Source organism: Salvelinus alpinus, chromosome 2 (assembly GCF_045679555.1).
Source record: "Salvelinus alpinus chromosome 2, SLU_Salpinus.1, whole genome shotgun sequence".
NCBI lineage: Eukaryota > Metazoa > Chordata > Actinopteri > Salmoniformes > Salmonidae > Salvelinus > Salvelinus alpinus.
In genome coordinates this window covers 58,682,369-58,707,945 of record NC_092087.1, presented here as the reverse complement: position 1 = coordinate 58,707,945, position 25,577 = coordinate 58,682,369, and the positions used below count along the sequence as shown (strand labels likewise).

At 40.0% G+C, this 25,577-nt stretch overlaps 2 protein-coding genes across 10 annotated transcripts in view; both read right to left on the bottom strand.

The window, feature by feature from the left end:
* LOC139565694 (proto-oncogene tyrosine-protein kinase Src-like) overlaps positions 1 to 16,224 on the bottom strand; it is a 59,378-nt gene extending 43,154 nt beyond the window's left edge. Inside the window, exons 1-7 of one of the 7 annotated variants that reach the window (XM_071386201.1) lie at positions 15,779 to 16,224; positions 14,301 to 14,639; positions 5,390 to 5,662; positions 3,739 to 3,838; positions 2,760 to 2,777; positions 2,145 to 2,243; positions 89 to 192 (exon numbers count right to left, since the gene is read on the bottom strand). In XM_071386201.1, coding sequence (XP_071242302.1) covers positions 89 to 192; positions 2,145 to 2,243; positions 2,760 to 2,777; positions 3,739 to 3,838; positions 5,390 to 5,654 — 586 coding nt within the window. In that variant the 5' untranslated portion in view covers positions 5,655 to 5,662; positions 14,301 to 14,639; positions 15,779 to 16,224. The other 6 variants (XM_071386225.1, XM_071386207.1, XM_071386212.1 and 3 more) reach the window with 6 other exon arrangements.
* A 5,916-nt stretch (positions 16,225 to 22,140) lies between these two features.
* On the bottom strand, positions 22,141 to 24,217 carry manbal (mannosidase beta like). Of its 3 annotated transcripts, none has more exons than XM_071386187.1 (3): positions 23,878 to 24,217; positions 22,907 to 23,076; positions 22,141 to 22,640 (listed from the first exon to the last, which is right to left on the bottom strand). In XM_071386187.1, exons 2-3 carry the CDS (start codon positions 23,054 to 23,056, stop codon positions 22,530 to 22,532), a joined length of 261 nt encoding a protein of 86 aa, XP_071242288.1. In that variant the 5' UTR covers positions 23,057 to 23,076; positions 23,878 to 24,217; the 3' UTR covers positions 22,141 to 22,529. The 3 variants fall into 3 exon arrangements, with proteins under 3 accessions (XP_071242288.1, XP_071242278.1, XP_071242284.1); XM_071386177.1 differs by lacking the exon at positions 23,878 to 24,217 and adding an exon at positions 23,363 to 23,523; XM_071386183.1 differs by lacking the exon at positions 23,878 to 24,217 and adding an exon at positions 23,212 to 23,502.
* Positions 24,218 to 25,577: the final 1,360 nt, after the last annotated feature.

Genomic DNA, 25,577 nt, shown 5'->3' with positions numbered 1-25,577 from the left:
GAGAACATCAAGAAGGAATTTGACAATAATCAAGGTGCTTCTAATCCATGTCTAAAATGGCCGTCGCTCTCTCAGAGGTTCTTCTCACCTTTAGTGGTTTCGCTCTCTCGGACCAGGAAGGTTCCTCGTCGGTTCTGTAAACTCAGAAGGAGCCTCTCCGAGTTGCGCCGAGTTATCTTCCCAAAATACCACCTGCGAAAGTGGGCCAGAGTGAGTAAGAAAGAACAGTGAGAACCTGCCACTAAGCAGCTTTAAAGGAACGTCGTCATAGTTGGTGTCATGTTTTCAGACTTCAAAAACAGCGTAATGTTAAGAAGAGGTTCCATCTCGTGCTATTGATTGTGTAGATCCAGTTATATGCCACAACCAAATAAATGGAAATAATAAGCACAGAAAAAACTGGATGTTATATGGTTCCTAGCCCCTCTTGGGTAGGGGGCAGTATTTTGACGTACGGATGAAAAGCGTGCCCAAAGTAAACTGCCTGTTAATCAGGCCCAGAAGCTAGGATATGCATATAATTGGTAGATTTGGATAGACAACACTCTAAAGTTTCCAAAACGGTTAAAATAATGTCTGTGAGTATAACAGAACTGATATTGCAGGTGAAACCTCGAGGACAAACCATCCCCCCAAAAAAGAAAAATCAGCCTACCCCTATTTTCAATGGCTATCACTTTTATTATAAGACCAAGTCCTCCCAGATTTCAGTTCCTAGGGCTTCCACTAGATGTCAACAGTCTTTAGAAAGAGTTTCAGGCTGGTTTTTGGAAGAATTATCCAGAAATTGAAGTTTTTCTAGGTGGCTCCCATTTTGGCTGCTCGTGGAAGAGAGCGCGTTCTTTGGTATTTTTCTCCGGTAAAGACAATAACGATTCTCCGTCTTAAATTGTATCATTTATTTACGTATTAGGGTACCTAAGGTTTGATTCTAAACATTGTTTGACTTGTTTGGAAAAGTTTATTAGTAACGTTTGGGATTCATTTTGTATGCATTTTGATAGAGGGAAACTGGGTCGATTATTGACTGAAGCGCGCCAGCTAAACTGAGTTTTTATGGATATAAAGGAGGACATTATCGAACAAAAGGACAATTTGTGATGTAACTGGGACCTTTTGGAGTGCCAACAGAAGAAGATCGTCAAAGGTAAGGCATTTTTTATATCGCTATTTCTGACTTTCGTATCGCACCTGCCTGGTTGAAATATGTTTTTCATGTTGTATGCGGGGCGCTGTCCTCAGATAATCGCATGGTTTGCTTTTGCCGTAAAGCCTTTTTAAAATCTGACACGACGGCTGGATTAACAAGAAGTTAAGCTTTATTTTGATGTATTACACTTGTGATTTTATGAAAGTTAAATATTTATAATACTGTAGTTTGAATTTTGCGCTCTGCAATTTCACCGGATGTTGGCCAGGTGGGACGGCATAAGAAGTTAAACATGGTGCTTATCTTTTTCATTCATTTTGGATTGTGACATATTGCTGGATCTACAAAATAGATGGGCTGTGATGTGGAGTTCTCTCAACTTTTCAGCTCTGAAAACACCTGACAAACTTTGATTTTGGAGGGTAAATGTCCCTTTAATGTCCCTATGAAGCACTGCTTTTGCCCATTCAGAACCACTGAAGTACATCTGCGAATAGGGTATTTTACTGTTCACATGGGTCTGTGTGTGTGTGTGTATATATATATATATACACATACATACATACATACATACATACATACATACATACATACACACACACACACACACACACACACACACACACACACACACACACACACACACACACACACACACACACACACACACACACACACCTACCTTAGAGAAATCAAGAATTTCTGGAAAACCTGGAATTTTACCCAAATTTTGCAAACCACTAGCTGGCACAGCCACAAAGTCATAAAATCTGATTTTAAACTAACGTTAACCACACTGCTAAACCTAATGCCTAACCTTACATTAAGACCATAAAGCAACAACAACAAAAAAATCACACATTTTTACAGTTTAGCCAATTTTGACTGCAGCTGGCCCATCTATTGGAAATCACTCAGTTCTGCCTCCAGGACAAGATTCATGACAATAAACGGCAATCTGCAAGAAAACAGGAAGAAAGAAAATTTGAGGTACTCTTCTGCCTGGATGGAGTCAGAGGGGGCCACGTAGTTGCTGGGGATATAACCGCTTTCTCCAGTGGTCAGAGACCGAGCGAGCCACCAGTCCCCTTCCCTGCAGCACGACAGAGGAGAGGAGGAGACGACAGGGTTATTGACTGGGACAATCAGAACCCTTCCCTGGGCTCATTCAGGGTACTAACTGGTCATTCGCATCAGATACAGACTATTTGACAGTGGTTGAAGCCTAAAAACACCACCGTGAGTCAACAAGTGTAGTACACCGATTTCTGTGCTCACATCATGAAACTCACAGGATAATAAAATAATCTTAAACTCTCTTGACTAAATAAGAATTAATAAAACAGGGATACCAAGTGAACACAATATGACAGATTGTACCATAGTCTGTGCCAATTCACCTTTGCCTTCATAAGCACACTTGTTTGGTTTGCTTGTAGTGAGCAGTAAATCTTACAACAACAAATAAGACTGGTTACTCCACATGCTGTAGCTTGGGTTAACAAATATTACCTCAGTGTACATTTTGAGGAAAAACAGGTTCAATGGAAAGAGGAACGGTGGAGAGATAAGTTAAGACAGGGGGCTCAAAAAGGACTAGTTCACTGACCTGAAGCTGTACTTTCTCCTAAGAGAAACCATGAAGCGTGAGAGAGGGAAATAACAGAAACAGCAGAGAACATCAAAAACATACAGAGAGAAATGCAGCAAACAGCACTGCACAGCACACAAGACAAGACCATACCTCAAGCATTTCAGACCATTGAACAATAACTGGAAAACTGAAAAAATACAATCGGCATCTAACTCCAAAATGGCTTGACCTGAAATGGTTGTATTTGAACCATGCATTTTAAATGTCTTCCTATAGTGTCTTACGAGTTATGTCTTTAACGCAACTCTGTTGTACTTGTGTCTTTTATCCTGCTGCAACCAAAATACCCAGTGAAGGAACAAATAAAGATTTTGGAAACAAACTGGCTTGCGTCCTTTGAAGAGATGCTTTGGAAAGGTCATAAACTTGTAAATGAAAACAAATTAAAAAATCCTTTCAAACTATTACACCCAATCAACACTAGAAGGGCTAGAATCAGGGTTGTGTTTATTAGATCACACAACATTAAAACGTTATTTTACATTTTTCAACAGAAAAATGAAAATGTGTGATTTTGTATAGAACAGGCAATGCTTTTAGTTTGTTTTCTTTCATTTGGCGCCTAATGAACATGACCTGACAAGGCTGTCAATGTAAGATCTGAAAGCATTAGTAGTAGTGTTGTACCGAGGTGATGGGGTCGAGAGAAAGGGGACAGACATTGTTGTCTGGCTAACGAGGAATTATGAATAAGTGGGCACTCTGTGACTGTGTGCGTGTGTGTGTGTGTGTGTGTGTGTGCGCACACAAGTGAGTGAGCGAGCGAGCAAGCGAGCTCATGGGTGTGTGTTTATACAGCGTGCTTGCTGTGTTTACAGAACAACGTGTGTGTTTGGGCTTGTCTATGTCTGGATGAGTGTGTGTGTCTAGGTGGAAGTAGAGCGTGGATATGTTGGATCTAAACAGGAAGACGATGACGTGGGCATCTCCTTACGTGTTGTTGACGATCTGCAGCCGCTCGCCTTTCTTGAACGTCAGGTCCGAGGCAGTCCGTGACTCATAGTCGTAGAGCGCCACAAATGTAGTGACACCTCCTGTGGGACAGACACACACACAAACACTGTATTTTAGACATGGGAGAGTTGGGCTAACACACATCTGAGAAACAGCAAAAGGGAAAAAGTACAGTATCCTCTTCCTGCAATATACAGCTCATATTGATATAAACCTGAATACTAACATAGATTCATAGAACTGGGTATTATTTTTTCCCTAACCATTACTTAAGGCAGGAGGATTACTAGCTCTGTTGACCCCGCTTACATATGTTGTCTCAATTTAATATTTTGGCATTGGCATCTTAAAACATTACATTGGAGGTCTTTGCACTTCGCCAACAGAAAGAAAAGAGGAAACACTGAGCTGTATAATACAATTTAGCATCTCTCGCTAAGAGATATCGGGCATTTACATTAGGGCTGCCCAATAGTCCTTGAAGGTCACAACATATATAGCTTACAACAGCCACCTGATTTAGAACGTGGCATCTCGGGCCTACATTGATTGGTTAATTAGTTGCCGGGGGGATAACCCGAGCCTGCAGAAAATTCCCAATATGAGAGGGCAACCAATCTCTTTACAGGAGATGCAAAATAATTACTGACCTGTCTAGACACATAGTTAGATTCCTGGCGCTGAACTTGGATATTGTAACGTTGTCTGGTCTGTGAGTCTTCAAAGTCAAACTGAAGATGTTTTTGCACTCTAAGTAGTTGCAGCCTTAAGGGAACACTTCAAATATGTTTTACTTCCTATATATGTGAAAATGGTGTGTTTCTATGTTTTGTAGTCAAAAAGATAAAGACACTGGTAGGTGCTGGATATCATGAACACGAGGTAAAAAATAAGCAAAGTGTTCCTTTACCTTCATTATGACTCAGGGTGTTTTTCTAAGCGCTGCTTTAGAGCGATGGTGCCCAAACTCTGAACTACGCTTTAGGGCCTAAGGACATCAAATCCAGTTTAGTCGAGTTGATAAAAAAGGGGCATTCATGTGAATGATGACATTTTGGATCTTCCTCAAACAAAATTCATAGAAAGATCCTTCAGGGGAAGGATGTTTGCTTTACACTTAATCTGTACCCAAAATGATTATTGAGAAATAATTATTTAAAAGAAATGGGTGACATTTACATTCCAAAGGGACATGTAACATATTTCCATTTGAATGTTCCATAAAGTTTTTCCCTGCTTCATGCAGCCTAGGCAGCATTGGAACGTCCTACTCCACCTACCTGCCAGTGGTCCTCTGTGAGAAGAGTTGATGCTTTGGAAAGGTCATAAACTTGTAAATAAAATTTAAAAAGCCTCAACTATCAGAGCCAATCAACACTAGAAGGGCTAGAATCAGGGTTGTGTTTATTAGAGCAAGCAACAGAAAACATTTTTTTAACCTTTTTTCAACAGAAAAACAAAAATGTGTGTATCTTATGGGACAGGCAGTGCCTCACTGTTTTAGTTTGTTTTCTTTCATTTGGTGCCTAATGAACATGACCTGACAAGGCTGTCATTGTAAGATCTGAAATCATTCCATCTGAACATTCCACAATGTTTTGCCCTGCTTCACGCAGCCCTGCTCCACTTACCTGCCAGTGGTCCTCTGTGAGGAGAGATGATGCTGCCCGTGTGGTCCACCCCGCCGAACAGTGCCAGCTCAGGGGTGTTGGTAGGGGCATGCCCGGGGTGGTGGCCGCGCCTCGTGCCCCCTACGGCGGGACTTCTGTTGGGGGTCTGGGTCTGCTGGGCTGGGCTGAGGTGGTGGTGCATGCTGTCCAAGCCTGTTCCAATGGTTCCATCCAGACTCAGTGAGCGCTGACCCGGCTCCTTAGGCTTGCTCTTGCCCGCTCCCATCAGCAGGCCTGAGTAAAAGAAACAATGATTCAAATCTCAAGTTGATCCATTTCAATCTTTCTCAATGCAGATCAGACCTGTTTGATTCAATGCAATCTCTCAATTCAATTCTATACACTGAATTCAATTCACTCAAGCCAGAACTGATGATTGGATGGAGAGACACCTCTCTTCCTGACTGGTTCTATATAACCCCTTTCCGTGCAACGGTATAATCATTCAGCAGGGTGGGGTTCATTAGGAACCAAACAAAATAAAACAGGCTGAAACAAGGAGGGGACTACCTGGACTTGTCCAACACGGCACACTTATTTTGTTTTCTATTGCAAAACATTTTAAAATAATGAAAACCAACCTGGTGAACACCAACCATAAATAAATACAGATATACACAATAAGACAGTGTATAACTGCGATGAACGGAAATACCGGTCTCGGTCGAAGTTGGCAACAACACTTTGTTGTCATCACCTGTAATTCTAGTATTAGTTCAAAACCGCTGCATTTTAAGTTGAATCCTGTTCTTACGGGTCTCTCAGTTACAAACATGGACACAGACACCAGTTCAATTTTTCTCTCTGCACAACAGAATGAGTCACAGTGAGGAAGCCTATTACAGGCTAGATGATACACACGCACACAGCTTGTTCCGTTGTGAGCAGCAGGCCTCTCAGTTCCAGACAGTTAGTGTGTGTGAGCAGCTGTTATGATCTGTCCCTGAGAACAGAAGCTCTGACACACACACACACGTGTCTCTCAAATCCAGTTTCCAACACACTCACTGTGACTGTGTGTGTGTACAGACAAGTTAAGTTGGTATACATTGTCCAATGAAATGCTTACTTACAGGTTCCTTCTCGAAAACGCAACAGCAATAAGAAATGGTAAAAAACAAGAATATGAACATAAAGTAAATGGCAGTAGAGTAGAATAAACATTTTAGCATAAGTAAAATTCAGGAAGGCAATTTATAGTACAATATTTACTTGTGTATTGGGGAAAGGGGGATGGCGGGCAAGTGTATAAATTGAGCAGTATAATAAGAGTCTGGTAGCAGTTAGTTGTGCAAAGGTTGGGAGAATCAGAGCAGCTGGCCTGTCCAGTTCAAGTGTTCAGCAGTCTGATGGCTTGTTCAGCAGTCTCATGCTCCGATACCGTCTGCCCGGCGGTAAGGGAGAGAACAGCTTGTGGCTGGGGTATGTGGGATCCCTGATAATGCTGCGTGCCTGCCTCAGCCATTGTTTCGAGTAGATGTCCTGGATGGGTGGAAGCACGGTCCCAGTGATGTACTGGGCCGTCTTCACCACCCACTGGAGGGCCTTGCGGTCGTGGACTGAGACATTTCCTAACCAGGCCATGGTGCAACCGGTTAGTACGCTCTCGATAGTGCAGTGATATTATTTGGAGAGAACCCGGGGCGGCATGCCGAATTTATTAAGCCGTCTTAGGAAGTAGAGATGCTGTTGCATCCTCTTGACAAGAGGGGTGGCGTTGTTGGTCCAGGACAAGTCCTTGGTGATGTGGACGCAGAGGAATTTAAAAATCGTGACTCTCGACTACAGTCCCATTGATGTGGATCGGGACATTTCCCTCATCTGCTTTCTGAAGTCAACAATCAACTCCTTTGTTTTGCTCCCGTTGTTGTCATGACACCGTAACGCCATTTCACTTACCTCCTCCCTAAAGACTGACTCGGCGCTGTCGGCTATCAGGCCTACAACCGTGGTGCCGTCAACAAACTTTATGATGGGAGTTGGTGACGTGCAAAGCCACGCAGTCGTGGGTGAACAGGGAGTACAGCAGAGGACTGAGGACACCCCTGGGGCACTCCAGTGTTAAGGGGTGTTGTTGCCAATCCTTACAGCATGTGGTCTGCCCGTCAGGAAGTCCAGGATCCAGTTGCAGAGGGTGGTGTCCAGACCCAGGGCTCTGAGCTTGGTGTCGAGCTTGAAGGGAACAATAGTGTTGAACGCTGAACTGTAGTCAATGAACAGCATTTACACGTGTTCCTCTTGCCGAGATGTGTTACGGCCGTGTGAAGACAGACAGGGTTGAGTGTGACTAACAGAGGGTGGGGGAGGAGCAGATTTACTGGGAAGAGCTAAAAAAGGAATGGGGGGGGTATGCTGCAGCATCTGAGGTTGTGGTTGTGTCTGTGTTGCCGCATTTGTCCATGAGTGTGAATGGATTTTGACACATTCGAGTGCAGGTGTGGAGATTTCTTCTCTGTTTTGGGGTTTTTAATACATTGCTGTGTGTGTGTGTGTGTGTGTGTGTGTGTGTGTGTGTACTCAGATGAAAAGGTAAGGAACATGCTGTGTGTGTGCGTTCATGCGTGTGCATTCATGCTAGGGCTGGACGATATGGTGAAAATATTATATCACGGTATTTAATTCGTATTTTTTTTTAAACGGTATTTTTGGTTTTTGAATGATAAAAGTACTACTACATTTGCTTTATGAGTAGTGAGTGATCCTAGGGTGGCAACACATACACTCTAAGTGATTTCAATAAGTCTTTCTCCATTCTGATTGTTTTATACTGTTCAATTCGACTAAAACAAATTTCAGCACATTGATCATTTCTGCAGTTGCTGCACTCAATTGCAGTGGTGAAAAAAGTACCCAATTGTCATACTTGAGTAAAAGTAAAGATATGTTTATAGAAAATTACTCAAGTAAAAGTGAAAGCCACCCAGTAAAATACTACTTGAGTAATAGTCTAAAAGTATTTGGATTTAAATATACTTAATTATCAAAAGTCAATGTAATTGATAAAATGTACTTAAGTATCAAAAGTAAAAGTATAAATAATTTCAAATTCCTTATATTAAGCAAACCAGCTGGCACCATTTTATTTGTTTAATTTACAGATAGCCAGGGGCACACTCCAACACTCACAAAAACATTTGTGTTTAGTGAGTCCTCCAGATCAGAGGCAGTAGATAACCAGGGATGTTCTCTTGACAAGTGCATGAATTGGACCAAGTAAAAGTTGTCAAAAATAAAAATAGTAAAGTACAGATACCCAAAAAATGATTTTTTCTTAAAGTACTTTACACCACTGCTCAATTGAGATAATTTCCACACTGCCACGTAGGGCTGCACGATATGGGCAAATAATCTAGGACTTATTTTTAGCCAAATGTTGCAATTGCGATCTTACTTGCGAATTTGAGCAAAACTGTTGGAATCATGGAAATAGAATGACCATTTTAATTCTATAATTAGAATATAATAGTGGGCACTTTGAATACAGTGTTGTTTGACATGACAACAAATTAAAATGACAAGGAGGAGTTATTGTGACAGAGTAGGAACAAAGGTGTGTTTAAGTGTTTCCTATAAGCTTTGGCTACATTGCATGCTTTCTCTTAGCTACTTCATGTAGCTAACATTTTCTTGCTTGCATATTCCTCTTTGATTTAGAAGATACTCTTGCACAAACAACATGCTGATTTAGGTCTACACCATCACTGTTATTATCAGCGGCGGCTTCCCGCATGCGCGATTCATTTGCAGTCTGGACGCGGAGGGGTGAACATCTCCTGCTCTGACTGCAGCTGGGAGGGACTGCTGCGCCAGGACTGGGCCGCCTGTGAGTGCTTTGGGACGGGGGTGGGGCCCACGCAGCACCCACTGCTCGTTGAGAAGAGTAAGAAAGATACGTGCTTTCATGTCAGAGTCTCCAAAAGTCTCCAATAACACCAGAAAAAGTCGCTAGATTTGTCGCTAATCGCTTTTTTGAAAATGTATCGCTAGAGGGGTCTGAATACCCGCTAAATATAGCGACAAAGTCGCTAAGTTGGCAACACTGCTCGTGGTTGAGGAATATCAAATGTGCTCCTTGAGTGACAGGGGGCGTGGCTAGATCTGTGTGGAAAGTGGCACGGCGGAAAGAGCGGAGAGAGATGACTCAAGAAGCGAAGTAAACTATAAGAATGTACATTACACATGGCGTATCACATTTAACAACCCAAACACCGGTATAGAAGGTAAAGTAAAAACCCAAACTGGTCCCTGCATCAATACCGGTATATCATAAAATTCGGTATACCGCCCAGCCCTAGTTCATGCATGCACACACACCTTCAGAGGAAAAGGAAAAACATCCTGCTGTGTGCATCTATAAATACGGATGGGAATGTGTGTGAGAATGCATGGCTCTAATTTATCTGTAGTCAAAATGAAGGCCAGCCCAGTGGGGGGAATAACGTTTTCCTCAGTGTCATGCTGCTTAGTCACACAGAGAGACAGCCGGGGGGTAGATGACAGCTCAATGTTAGTGGGCGTTTGATGAGACTACTGCAGAGAAAAAAAGCTTTGGTTTTAGTGGTGTACCAGTAAGCCTACTACTGACAGTAACTTTACAGAGTGCAGAGTTCTGATGGAAGGCAGTGTTGTGCAGAATACCGGTGTGGTTGCTAAACTAGCACATGCTACATTAGAACAGCATGCAACTTATTGTAGAAAACCCTACATCCCTAATTAATTTTGCATGACCTGATTTAAAGAACATTCCAATGAACCTGTGTCCCAGGCCACTGATCATAGAAAGATGGCTTTCCAGGGTTACGGGTTTGGTTCATCACAAGGTTTCTCTCTATGAACAACACATGGCCATTTTTCTTGCCCCTAAGCTTGCATTTGAAAAATGAGTGTATTGCTCAGTGAACTGTGACAAAAGATAAGCACAGTGCCATACAAATCGATTGAAAAACTATAGGAAGAGAGACCATAGTGACGGAACAAGGTTGAGATACATCCCAAACCCTTTTGCCTTCAACTGGAGGTAAAGCTTAATCGCTAGAGGTGTCTGCTGTACAGTATGCACTAAATAACTTCAAAACAACCATCACAACCATCACAGACGTCTTTCCTCCACGACCACACAGAGGTTTCTCGATCTTTCTCCCGAGGTATGCACTTCCGCACTCCTAGTCATTGATTTAAAAGCTTTTGATTGGTGCAAGCATTGGCTGGAAATTTCCCACCATTGTTCCTACACATCAATGAGGGAGGATTGTGCATTAGGTAGAAGGGTAGAGAATCGGAATGCAACCATGCTCCTGTTCAGTGATATCACCTGGGCCACCTTTAGTACACAACTAGCACGTAGAAATGTCAGGGACAGAGCTGACTTGAGTCCTTAATCTACATGTCAGAGAAGTATGTTTGTTCTACTTACTGCATTTCTATTTGAAAGTTTCACAATATTGTGCCCTACTGTCACCAATCAGTAGCAATGAGGCTTTTGAAGAGAAGAGGGAAGGAAGCAATTTAGGACTTGAGACACTGTCGAAACCCCTCAAGGGACTGCGACTGCTCTTTGACAGGATGACAATGTGACCAGCACACCCTTAGTAGCCTCAAAGTTAGTGTGTAAACAACGGAACTAATGCTGCAGCTGCACAACTAGTAGCACATCCCCTAATATTGAGCAAGAAAGCTTGAACAACAGGATCTGTGATCATGTGATTTGTTCCCAGTTACAATACTCAGAGATAGGAAGAGAGAGAGCGAGAGAGAGATTGATAGGAAGAGAGCGAGCGAGAGAGAGATTGATAGGAAGAGAGCGAGCGAGAGGGAAATGTGGACAGAGGAAGGGGAGAGAGGGAGAGGGACTGATTTGGTGGTTGGTTGAAAACCAGAATCAACCAACCAACCACTCCTCTCACTGCCAACCGATGTGAACAGGCACCTGAGGATGAAGACCGATCAACATCTTTTCTCGTTCCATAAAAAAATGCAGGTTCTCCATTCCATAGGAAGTCTAGCGTGTAGTTTCAATTCATGTTGCTGGTAGCAATCAATGGAAGAAATACAAAATGTTTGAATGAATGAGGGTGTGTAAATATGTGGTGGTAGTGAGGGGAATTGTTTTGTATTAGGAATCAAAATATAGGTTTAGGGGCAGTTCCTTTGAGTTGCATACAGGGGAAACCAAACTCATTCGAGTTCAAAGTCTTATAAAACAAAAAGGACAATGTGTGTGCATATTAGAGGTCGACCGATTATGATTTTTCAACGCCGATACCGATACCGATTATTGGAGGACAAAAAAAGCAGATACCGATTAATCGGCCAATTAAAAAAAACAAATATATATGTATTCATATATATATATATATATATATATATATATATATATATCATACACACACACACACACATTTTTGTAATAATGACAATTGCATTATAGTGTAAAAAAAAAAAAAACAAAAAACAAAAAAATAAATTAAATTAAATCGGCGCCCCAAAATACCGATTTCCGATTGTTATGAAAACTTGAAATCGGCCCCGATTAATCGGCCATTCCGATTAATCGGTCGACCTCTAGTGCATATGCAGTGTGAGAAAAGCCATAGATAGGCATCCATAGCCATGTGTACTGTAGAGTATGTGAATGTACTGTGTGCATGCATGTACAGTGCCTTCGGAAAGTATTCAGACCCCTTGACCTTTTCAACATTTTGTTACGTTACAGCCTTATTCTAAATAAAACATTTTTCTCAGCAATCTACACACACTACCACATAATAACAAAGTGACAACAGGTTTTTAGAAATTTTAGCAAAAAAAACCAGATACCTTATTTACATAAGTATTCAGACCCTTTGCTATGAGACTCGAAAATTTAGCTCATGTGCATCCTGTTTCCATTGATCATCCTTGAGATGTTTCTACAACTTGATTGGAGTCCACCTGTGGTAATTCAATTGATATGACATGATTTGGAAAGGGACACACCTTTCTATATAAGGTCCCACAGTTGACAGTGGATGGCAGAGCAAAAAGCAAGTCATGAGGTCTAAGGAATTGTCCGTATAGCACCGAGACAGGAGTGTCGAGGCACAGGTCTGGGGAAGGGTACCAAAACATTTCTCCAGTATTGAAGCTCTCCAAGAACACAGTAGGTTCCATCATTCTTAAATGGAAGAAGTTTGGAACCACAAAGACTCTTCCTAGAGCTGGCCGCCCGGCCAAACTAAGCAATTGGGGGAGAGGGGCCTTGGTCAGGGAGGTGACCAAGAACCCGATGGTCACTCTGACAGAACTCCAGAGTCCATCTGTGGAGATGGGAGAACCTTCCAGAAGGACAACCATCTCTGCAGCACTTCACCAATCAGGCCTTTATGGTAGTGGCCAGACGGAAGCCACTCCTCAATAAAAGTCACATGACAGCCTGCTTGGGAGTTTGCCAAAAGACACCTAAAGACTCTCAGACCATGAGAAGCAAGATTCTCTGGTCTGATGAAACCAAGATTGAACTCTTTGAACTGAATCCAAAGCGTCACGTCTGGAGGAAACCTTGCACCATCCCTACGGTGAAGCATGGTGGTGGCAGCATCATGCTTTGGGGATGTTTTTCAGTGGCAGAGACTGGATCGAGGGAAAGATGAACGGAGCAAAGTACAGAGAGATCCTTGACATAGACCTGCTCCAGAGAGCTCAGGACCTCCGACTGGGGTGAAGGTTCACATTCCAACAGGACAACGACCCTAAGCACACAGCCAAGACAACGCAGGAATGACTTCGGGACAAGTCTCTGAATGTCCTTGAGTGGCCCAGCCAGAACCTGGACTTTGACCCAATCGAGAATCTCTGAAGACCTGAAAATAGCTGTGCAGCAACGCCTCCCATCCAACCTGACAGAGCCTGAGAGGTTCTGCAGACAAGAATGGGAGAAACTCCCCAAATACAGATGTGCCAAACTTGTAGCGTCATACCAAAGAAGACTGGAGGCTGTAACCGCTGCCAAAGGTGCTTCTACAAAGTACTGAGTAAAAGGTCAATACTTATGTAAATGTGATATTTCAGTTTATTTTTGATAAATTAGCTAAATTGTCTAAACTGTTTTTGCTTTGTCATTATGCGGTATTGTGTGTAGATTGAGGGAAAAAACTATTTAAGCAATTTTAGAAAAAGGCTGTAACGTAACAAAATGAGGAAAAAGTCAAGGGGTCTGAATACTTCCCAAATGCACTGTATGTATGTGTGTGCGTACAACATGAGGGAAAACACAGTTGAGGGAAAACACAGTTGAGGGAAATGCAGTTCGATGGCATGCCAAGGCAAAAAAAAAAAAATGTAATCCCCACATTCAACGAATTATGGTTATAGTTCCTACATGTGCTACTGCGCCATTGATGAAATTAGTTGGGACTTTGCTTGAGGCTGATGGGACAATCGAAAGATTCATCTTGTTTTTTCCCTGGAGGGGGAAACAAGCATGTTTTTCAAGATCAAAAGTGAACAAAAAAAGGAGTGTGTGCTCCTCATTCTGGCTTAGGTCTACCCTGTTCCACGGAGCAAATACAAACATGGTTAAATGGAAAAATATTCAGGTCTTTTCTACTTAGAAAATATCCATAATCCTCAGAACAATCCACAATTCTGCTAAATATAGCCTGGCCACTGAATTGAGGCTTGGTTCACAGAAGAACATACAAAATGGCAGTGATATTCATTTTCAATAATGCTTGGACTTGCCAGATAGGTGGAACATGGGTGTGTCAAATGGCACCCTAGTAGTAGTGCACTACTTTTGAGAATAAGGTTATAGATCTCTGGTCAAAAGTAGTGCACTATATATTGGAAATAGGGTGCCATTTGAGACGTAACCCAAGATTGGACCAAGAATCACCTTGATGTTGTCTCGTGGTCCCTGTAAAAGGATGTCAAAAGCTTTGATAAAAGAACTCCACAGGAGACGGCAGTGTCTCCGCAGTCCTGGAGTCCTTGTCTCACCCCAACTCTCCAGAAAACTAGGTTTTATCGGCCTGTTCCATCTAACCTTCTCTCTTCCATGGCAGTGCACAGAGAATGAATGGAGAGGGGGAAGAAGGGGAGCGGAGCAGAGGAGTGCAGCCAGGGGAGAACCCAGCAGATAAACTTGACGCTGGATCCACTTCCTCTGTCCGTCTCTTAATGTGATACTCTCCCTGAAGCAATGAGAGTAGGCATCGTTAAGCCATGTTCCACACTGTAAGAAGGGGAAGTAGATACACAGTATCAACCATTGGAAGACAATGAGCCATGAAAACAGACTTAAATTGGAACTGGGCTTCTGTTCCCTTTTAATGAGGCACATTATATAGGCTCTTTTGAACCCATATCAGTCCTTGGAGAAATCCTTAGGGGAAGCACATCAACAAGATCCGATCGACATTGAAAGACTCAACAGCACATACTATTATATTTGGGGATGTTAAAAATATCCAATTGACTAAAACTATCCTTATATTGGTAAGGGTGTTATGAACCGGTGTATGGGAGCATATCAATGCATTTGAGGCTGTGTTATTCTATTATAATGCAATGGTGTATTTAAGCCACACTTGAACAATAGCCTCCATTTAGATATGCTGACACTTGGCAACATCCCATGCCAAAATTCCCAGGGATGCACATCTGTTTCATTCAAACCAGTAAATGTGGGCTGTCGCAAATATATATATATATCAGGCGATTGGGGTCAAGCATAAACTGTATGTGATGTACACAACTGTGCCCCTGTCCAAATCATAATATTTTTTATAACCAAAATGCCGGAAAAAAATGTTGCGTACCAGACGGTCACTATTTACGCAAGTTAACGCATTGTAACCCCATTGGTGAAAGATTGGTTATTATAAAGGTTATTAGCTAGGGTATATTTAAGTGCAGATCATGCACATACATACTGATCTTAACCCGCTTTAATTGGTAGGTTATAATTGGGCTGTATGCATCAGAGCAGGTGCTGTTACAACTCCATGTTGAATTACTATGGTCGGTGTGTGTGTATTGATTATCGTATACCTTCAGTTCAATCGAGGAGGGGTCGAGCATGCATTATTGTATAGTAGCCTATGTTGGCTATGCGATGGGGGTAAAATCTGTCAACAACATAGTCAATGAATGACGCAGGATATAAATCCTAGGGTGAAATAGCCAAAAATGATACTGTCAATTCAGAACACTGTGGGGTGGTGGGGAGGCGAGCAATGAGAACCAACAAGAGAAAAGCTGTCGATTGCGAATCCTTTGTGTAATGTCAAGCAAATGTATTATACTAAAATGTCTTGACATTCCTTCACCTGGCCTCAGATAAACTATTATTGTAGGCTAGTCAACACTCACCTTTGAAGCAAGCGTCTTGAGGTTCACGCAAGTCACAGAAGAAGAGTGAGTAAAGAACCAAATCAAATCCTCACAATCGTCTTCATTTCATGAAAAGGATTCGAAAACGAACGATATCGAACTTATTTGAGGAAATTAGTAGTGAAAGAAAATCCCATTTAGAGAATTTAGGAAGTGTTGAGAGGTAATGAAGAGCAGAGGGCACAACTTAGATTGCGGTAGCGATCCACTTCGCTAAAATAAACGCAAGTAGGCTATGGAAATGAATATGAGTAAAATTAAGTAGGCTTAGTGAAAGGCGCAGTGATAAATTAGAGCTATGAAATTAATCCTTGTGCCATATACGAGGGATATGGTGAAAACATTCCTTGTATTGAAAAAAGGCAAGATCATGTGCATCAGTGACGAAACAGACAGCACAAATATGATAGGGGAGAATGGACCGTATTACGTTTTTTACGCAACTAGATGGAGTCATGAATAACACAATTACGGTCCAAACACTTAAGACACACCATATCCCCTCAAATTAAGTGGACACGTCTGATGACGTATCATGACGTCTGACGAGTATACACTTGCAGGGCGAGGGAGGAAGGATTTTATTTTATTTTAATATATACATTTTTTATTAACAACAAATCAATGCAGAAAGTACATGTGGGAACACAATTATATATATAAATAATATACAAAGGACAATTGGGCTAGGGGGTACAATATCACATTACACAAGGACCTTAAAGAACATACATACACTTATTATTCTAACAGCTTTTTTGTTAGTAGAGTATTTAATTGTATTAAAATACAGTTCAATTTATTTCTGTAAGGTAAGAATATGTGGTGTTTTGTTTGTAAATTTACATTTGTGAATATGAAATTTGTCCAAAAGAATAATGAAATGAATTACATAAAATGTTTCAGCTTATTTCTATAGTAGGTAAAGAATCCAAGCAGTACATCTCTCCACAATAGTGTAAGATCTTCATAAATGTGTTCAATTATAAATCTACTGATGTCTTGCCACAGTTTTCTTACATGAATACAATGCCAAAAAAAGATGCAACACTGTTTCTGGGTGGTCATTACAAAAGGAACAATTTGAGTTGATGTTTTCCGTAAACTTCTTCATATTGTGGTTGGCAGGATAATATTTATGAATAATTTTAAAGAAAACTTCCTGAATTTTGGTAACAAGTAGGTATGTGTGTGGGAACATCCAAACTTTTTTTCCCAACAGATATTATCAATAAATCCATTCCAATAAGGCATGACATAAGGTATAGATGCAACATCCTGCTGAAACAAGGTTCATATCGCTCTGTTGTTGAATGGACCAAAAGAGAAACAAATCTTTCCTACTGATGAGTCAACAGGGTCAATGGAAGGTAGGCTCTGAAGGTCAGGTCTTGACACGTTCCTGAATAATAAAGCAACACCTGAGGGAATGGCATCTAAAACAATTGCAAATTCTTTAGGTGTTACAGGGACCTTGTAGTGCGATAAGTGATACGAATTCCTTATAACTAATTAAAAGACCCTCTGCATATACCAGTTGGCTCACCAATAAGATATTATTTCGGAACCAATATTCTAAAAACAAAGAAGTATTTTTATACAATATATCTCGATTATTCCATATATAATATCTGTGTGGAGAAATGTTATGCTTATAAATTAAGGACCATGACAAGAAAACCTGCCGATGAAAAGCAGAAAGTTTCACTGGAACTTTGTCAATATTATAATTGCAAACCAACATGAAGTTAAGGCCACCAAAAGTAAAGAAGACATGATGAGGAATAAAATTCCACATAGAAGTGGGTCTTCTTAGGAATTGTTTTATCCAATTGATCTCAAAAGTATTATGTAAGGTAGTAAAGTCCAGAAAATTAAGCCCACCATTCTTATAAGTGTTCATTACAACAGTTTTCCTAATGTAATAGGTACGGTTTCTCCACAGAAAGTTGAAAAGCATCTGGTCTATGTCCTCGCTTATTTTACCGTCAAGATATAAAGATAGAGCGCCATATGTTAGTCTAGAGATACCTTAAGCCTTGGTTATTAGGACTCTTCCTTTTAAAGATAAGTCCCTCTGTAGCCATTGATGTAGCTTCTTCTGTTTTTTTTAGTAAGAGGGTTAAAATTTAGCAAGCCTGATCCTGATCCTTTGTAATGGTCATGCCTAAATATGTAAGGTCTTCTTTCACTGTAATACCATAATATGAGGGTGTCACACAATCTTTGACAGCCATTAGTTCACATTTATTAATGTTAAGATATAGAGCAGACGCTTTGGAAAAGGATTGTAATCACATTGATCGATATGGGAATTTGGTTAGCGTCTTTCAGACAGTGTAGTATCGTCAGCCAGCTGGCTTATAATAATTTCTTTACCAGCTATGGAAATACCTTGTACAGGACTATTATTTAAAATAATTTGTAAGCTGTTGGGTGATTAATAAAAACGGGTACGGAGAGATAGGACAACCTTGCATAATTCCTCTCTTTAACTCAAATCTAGGTGAGGTGCCATATTTCAATTTGATAGAGCTGTTACCATTTGTATAGAGTCTTAATAGCCTTACAGAAAAAATCCCCAAAGCCAAGTCTCTCAAGGGAGTGGAAGAGGAACTGATGCTCTACTGTGTCAAATGCTTTATAAAAATCTAAAAATAATATGAAGCTATCCTAGGTTATTAGGTCTGAGTAGTCAAGTATGTCTAATACTAGTCTGATATTGTTAGAAATATGTATGTTCCTCATAAAGCCAGACTGTGTTTAATCAATGATTACATCCAGGACTTCTTTAATTATTTTTGCAAGTAGTAAGGCTAATATCTTATAGTCATTATTAAAAAGACAAATTGGACGCCAGTTATCGATGAGCAGCACTTATTTTTTAGGCTTAGGTATCAGTGTTAATAACCCCTGACTCATTGTAGGAGGGAGAACATTGTTTTTAAAACTCTCTAAAAAGACTTCAAATAGGAAGGGAGCTACTTGTTCAGAAAATAATTTGTAAAATTCTGATGTAATTCCATCAACACCTGGTGATTTATTGTTCTTTAGATGTTTGATAGACTATAATCTCTTCAACTTTGATGGGTTCATCACACTGTTTAGATTCTATATCACTGATAGAGTGAACATTATTCAGTGAGTCAAAAAACATATCTGTGGATTCCTGACAATACGTAGAGCTTTATAATTTTCTGTAAAAATTGCTACAGTATTTTGCGATTAATTTTGGTCATCTGTAATAACACCATCAAGGTTTATCTTATGGATAGTGTTATCTGTTGAGTGAAATTTCTCATGTCTAAAGAAATAGGATGAATTCTGTTCTCCCTCCTCAATCCATTTTTTCCTAGATCTAATAAAGGCTCCTTCTGCTTTTAATCTATATATATTATCGAGTTTATTTTGTAACTCAATCAGTTCCATCTTCTCCTCCCCCGAGAGGCCGGCTGGGGATCTCTGAGAAAGGGAAGTTATCTTAATGATCACCTTTTCCTCCTCTGCTCTTTTGGTCTTAGCAAGATTACTACCAGATTACTACCATAAGGTATTTGGACACCTCTAATTTAAAGAGCTCCCAGTTCTTGCAATAAGATTTTTCTTTACAAGCCCTTTCCCAAAAGTGTGAAAGCAGATCTTTAACCTCAAACTTAACTATATCATTATTTAATCACAAGCTTCCAGTAGGATTTTTTATTTTACCTTTATTCAACTAGGCAAGTCAGTTAAGAACAAATTCTTATTTTCAATGACGGCCTAGGAACACTGCCTTGTTCAGGGGCAGAACGACAGATTTGTACCTTGTCAGCTCTGGGAATCAATCTTGCAACCTTTCGGTTACTAGTCCAACGCTCTAACCACTAGGCTACGCTGCCGCCCGCATGCTCTACCAAGGTTAGTATCAGGGGTAAATATTTTGATATCAATGTAAATGGCCATATGGTCTGTGAGGGGAGTAGTTCAAATATGTGTAGTAACACTCACTATCAATACATTTGGATATAAGCCAAAAGGAAGGGATGATTTTTAAATGGACCACCCTTGGACGGAAATTCGTCACTCGTTCATCCCGCGATAATTGTGTTTTCAGCTACCGGTAGGTTGTGGGTGCTTTATATGCGCTACAGTCAATTGAGTGCATGTATACTTATATAAAAAAAAATATATATATACGCCTACTGTATAATAGCTAGCAAATTAATTAGCTAACTAATGTTAGCCTGCCTAGCTGGAACTTCTGAAGAAGGAAAATGTTTTATTTCTACAATTTCCAAAAGATAACCAAACAAAATTCGACGAGGGTGTGTCTTTAATGAGTTTGAACCGTAGCCAATGTATTTCACGTAGACAATTCCAATAAATTAACAACCATTTATGCAAAACCAATTAAGGACAGTTTCCCTGACACAGATTAAGCCTAGTCCTGAACAGCTCTTTTATAGAGATTCTAATTGAGCATACTTCTTAGTCTAGGATGCTTAATCTGTGTCTGGGAAACCTGCCCTTACACTTCGGAATAGATATTAGGTTAGGACTGTGAAAGACAAGGGCCTTGGAACACAATGCATCCTACTTTCCATCAACCATCTGATATAACTGTACTGTATCTGTGAAATTGAATTTAGTAACTATCACCATAGAACAGAGATCGCATAACCTATATCATGAAAAGTGAGTCAGTCATTTGAACAGGAATTTGAATAGTTTACCAGTACATAATTTGCACAAGCACAACACCAGCAATCTATTGGTGAGGAGTGGAACTGACAGACCTGGGATCACACGTTCAAGTCGTAGTTGGGCTACCCACAAATTTCACGCTACAATGGTGGTAAAAGTGGGATAGCGCTACCATGAGATATGCCAGAGCATGAGGGACTTGAGGTACAGAGGGAAGGACTGGGTTAGTGCACAGGAGGTAAGGTGCAGAGGGAAGGAATGGGTTAGTGCACAGGAGGTAAGTCCTTAGTACAACACCAACTCTCTCATCAATGGACCTCTTCTTGTTGTAAAAGCGAAGGTGTTGGACTGACACAAGGTTGTGGGTTAGGATCCAGGCAGGCTACCATCCGGATTCACAGAAGTCCTTACATTTTCATTCTCAGAAAATGCTATTCATCCTTATTAGCAAGGTCGATTTCGTAAAAGATAAGTGTTTTTAATCTTATCTGAGAAATATTTCAAATAAAGTATTTCCCATAAAATGTTTTGTTACAACATTGAGGATATATGCACAGTGTAAGGGTTATAAGGTTGAATGAGACATTTTAAGATTAAAAAGGTAGTTGTTTTAATTTTTTTCAACCTCTTATTGATATAACAGAGAACGAGGGTACTTATTCTGGGTTTTCACAGAAATGTTAGTAATATGTAGAAGTAGTACCTTCTAAAAGTATTCACACCCCTTGTATTTTTCCAGCCTTAAACATTTATTAAATTGAGATTGTGTCCCTAATCACACACAATACCCCACAATGTCAGAATTTTTTTTACAAATTAATTACAAATGAAAAGCTGAAATGTCATTAAGTATTCAACCTTTTTGTTATGGCAAACCTAAATAAGTTCAGGAGTTAAAGTTACATAATAAGTTGCATGGACTCACTCTGTGCTCAATAATAGTGGCTAACATGATTTTTGAATTGACTACACCCAATTTCTCTACCCCACACATACAATTATCTGTAAGGTCCCTCGGTCAAGCACTGATTCAACCACAAAGACCAGGGACGTTTTTTAATGCCTCATAAATAAAGGCACCTATCGGGACATAGAAAAGCACACTGAAGTTAGCAATTATGCTTTGGATGGTGTATCAACAAAACCAGTCACTACAAAGATACAGGAATCCTTCCTAACTCAGCTGATTTTCGAGCATGGTGTTGACTGCGTCATGTTATGGGTATGCTTGTCTAGGGATACAAATAAACTGAAGAGCTAATAAGCACAGGCAAAATCCTAGAGGAAAACCTGGTTCAGTCAGCTTTCCAACAGAAATTGTGAGATAAATTCACCTTTCAACAAGACTATAACCTAAAACACGAGGCCAAATATACACTGGAGTTGCTTACCAAGATGACATTGAATGTTCCTGAATGGCCCAGTTACAGTTGACTTAAATTGGCTTGAAAATCTATGGCAAAACTTGAAAATTGCCATCTAGCAATGATCAAACAACCAACTTGACAGAGTTTGAAGAATTTAAAAAAGAATAATGTTCGAATATTGTACAATCCAGGTGAGCAAAGCTTTGAGACATACCCAGAAAGACTCACAGCTGTAATAGCTGCCAAAGGTGAGTAACATGTATTGACTCAGGGGGTTGAATACTAACCTAATCAAGATATACTAGCATTTATTTTTTATTAATTAAACAAATCATACATCGAGTTTGACATTACAGAGTATGTGTGTAGATCATTGACAAGAGAAAGGACACTTTGTAACACAATGTTTTGAGAAAAGTCAAGGGATGTGAATACTTTCTGAATGCACAGTATGTCCCCAAAGTGTTTGGTTGTAGGCCTTTACAAGTTTTAGATTAACAAATTACATTTGATAGCAGACTAATTGAATAAAACAGTTGATCAAATGCACTTCTGTTCTTTCATAAATCATGGTTGAGACATCATTGAATTTGATGGAACAAAAATGATTCAGTTTACATCATTTGAAATGTAGCAATAATTTTGGGTGCACTGCATGGACAGCACAAAATCCAACACACCTATCGCTTCTTCTTGCTCTCTTTCTTTAGTTTCTGACGAATCTGAGGCGCAGGTCCTTTTGACTTCTTATTCTGGTCACCAGCTTTCATGTCATTTGGCTCCGTCTCCTCCTAAAGATAAAACAGAATGTGAGTCCCAGTGACACTCGACACATATGGAACAATAACAGTAGGTTGCTGAATAGTAATGGACAGTTTGCTTGCTCAAGCCAAGTTCAAAAGAAGACTACAATATGACAGAAGGGAAAAAATACAAAGCATCAGGCCTATACGGATTTAACACATAATGCTATAAGTAAACCTACAGTAAATAATGACAATATTATTACAATATCATACCGCATTCTTTCAACTGCCAACAGGACTGTTTACCATACCTGTTCATGCCCCTTGGAGGTCGGTATTATGACAGCCAAGATGCAGATGAGTTGGAAAATAGCTCCCAGAAAGAGTCCATAGCGCAGGAGACTCTCAAGCAAAGTGGGTTCAGGTACCTCTGGGGGCGAAAGGTCCAGTTCCGCGGACATAGTAGCCTACTTTCAGGTTCCTGTGTGCAACAAGACGAAATGTATGTAAACAAAGATACGTCTGCTCTGCAATGCTCAATATATTTTTCCAAATCAAATTCTCTATATTTGCCATATCATTGAAGGCCATATTGTAATACGCGCATAACTGTTACCTGCGTTGCTGTTTACAGAAACTACAATGTAACAGTGGCTGCAACAATGTTTCCACGCTTCTGAAATTGAAGCTGTCGGCCTCGATACAATAACACCACTTTTCTGTTCGGCAAATCTAATCACAGGCTACAATTTCAAACAAAAGCTTACCAAGGCCCTAAGTCAACTCGTCCTTCGTTCTTTTTTATAGCACCAAACACGATCCTGAGTGTAAAATCGTGAGTTTAATGTAATTCGTATCAGCACAAAAAATATTTTACTGTCGTAAAATTTGCATCGGAAGTGAAGTCACTGTGAGATCCGCTTATTTTCTTAGCTATGTGAAGCTAGCCACAATAACGATTAGCCACAATAGTGGAATTTGCGGTTCGCCTTCAAAATAAAAGTACCGCATTGAAAGTGATGCAAACAGATACAACTAATGGAATAATCATACAGATCCTAATAAATGACTAATTCCGAATTATATGGGAATAATGCCATATTTGGACCATTGTTTTATTTCAGATTACATTACTCCTATGTGATGCTCCTCCCTCAACCGATCCGTCTTGGTTCGTGCTATCCGGGATCTTTGGGATGGTCCTACCCCATTGAAGTTTTAATTTAAAATGGTTTAAGGAGTAGTTCAATATTGTACAACTTGATGTTAGATGGTTCCTCACCCTGAAAGTAGTCTATGGGCCAGGAGAAACTGTAATCCATGATTCAGTTATCTTTAAACAGCCACTGCAAACTCCAGGAAACTGTAATCCATGATTCAATTCTCTTTAACAGCCACTACAAACTTCAGCTAACTTTAGCCACCACAAGCTAACATTCAATGGGAGTGATTGGGGCATGTGAGCATGTAAAAAAATAAAACGAAAATCACCTTTAAATAACATGAAACCAAATGTTGTGTTGATTTTAATTGATTTCAGGTGATTTGAGCATATTTTATTTTAAACATACTCACATGCCCCCATCACTTTCATTAATTGTTAACTAGTGGTGCCTAAAGTTAGTCTAAATTTGTAGTGACTGTTTAAAACGATTAGCCACAACAGTGGAATTTGCGTTTCACCTTCAAAATAAAAGTACCCCGTTGAAAATTGAAACCTGGATTACATATTCACTTGACCCGTAGACCACTTTCAGTGTGAGGAACAATCTAACGTCAAGTTGTAAAATAGTGAACTACTCCTTTAAGGGTAGAGGTCCCAAGGATTCTGGATAGCACTGGCCGATCCTGTCTTGGGGGGTAGGGATGTCCCAAGGATTCCAGATAGCATGGACCATCTGTAGGATGTGGGACTCATAAAAAAATATATATCCCCGAGCATCCGGTCATTCAAAAATGAAAATATATTTCTTAATTTATGATATCACTGCACGCTTGCATTACTTTCCATGAAATAGGCAGAATAACTAGCTAAATTGTTACAAACGTTGTGGCAGTGATTTAATAATTTGTAGTTGTGAGAAAATACAAACAAAGCAAAAAGGCTTCCTCCTGCAAAAATTCTGTGCAAGGACGTCGGTCGCCACTGCCGGTGTAGTGACTTGGTCGACTGTATTAGCGTCATGCAAGTAACATTAGCGTCCCGGCAGCAAAATTAAGACTTCCGGTTTTCCGATTTTGACTTCAAAATGAAAGTTTACGGTAAAATGCTATGGGAATGATACGAAATCAACAATCATTTTGCAGTTTTGCCTAGTGCATAATCTTACAATTATGTTACAAAATTACAACTACATCGGGGAAAAATCTAAACTAAAGAGAATTAGTACTTTATATAAAATAAAATTATTAGGTGGAGCACATTGGGAATTGGTTAGATCTTAAGTAAAGAAATGTAAAGAACATTATATTCTACAGACATTGAGTTTAAGAAAATACATGTAAACAACATAATATTCTACAGACCCTACTGAATTAGCACTAGTCTCTATATGGTGTTATTTATTGGGTGACTGTGGTCTAAATACCCAGCAGCACTTAATTATATTTATTTTTTTAAATTTCACCTTTATTTAACCAGGTAGGCTAGTTGAGAACAAGTTCTCATTTGCAACTGCGACCTGGCCAAGATAAAGCAAAGCAGTTCGACACATACAACAACACAGAGTTACACATGGAATAAACAAACATACAATCAATAATACAGTACAAAAATCTATATACAGCATGTGCAAATGAGGTAAGATAAGAGAGGTAAGGCAATAAATAGGCCATGGTGGCGAAGTAATTACAATATAGCAATTAAACACTGGAATGGTAGAATGTGCAGAAGATGTATGTGCAAGTAGAGATACTGGGGTGCAAAGGAGCAAGCTAAATAAATAAATAGAGTATGGGGATGAAGTAGATTGGATGGGCTAA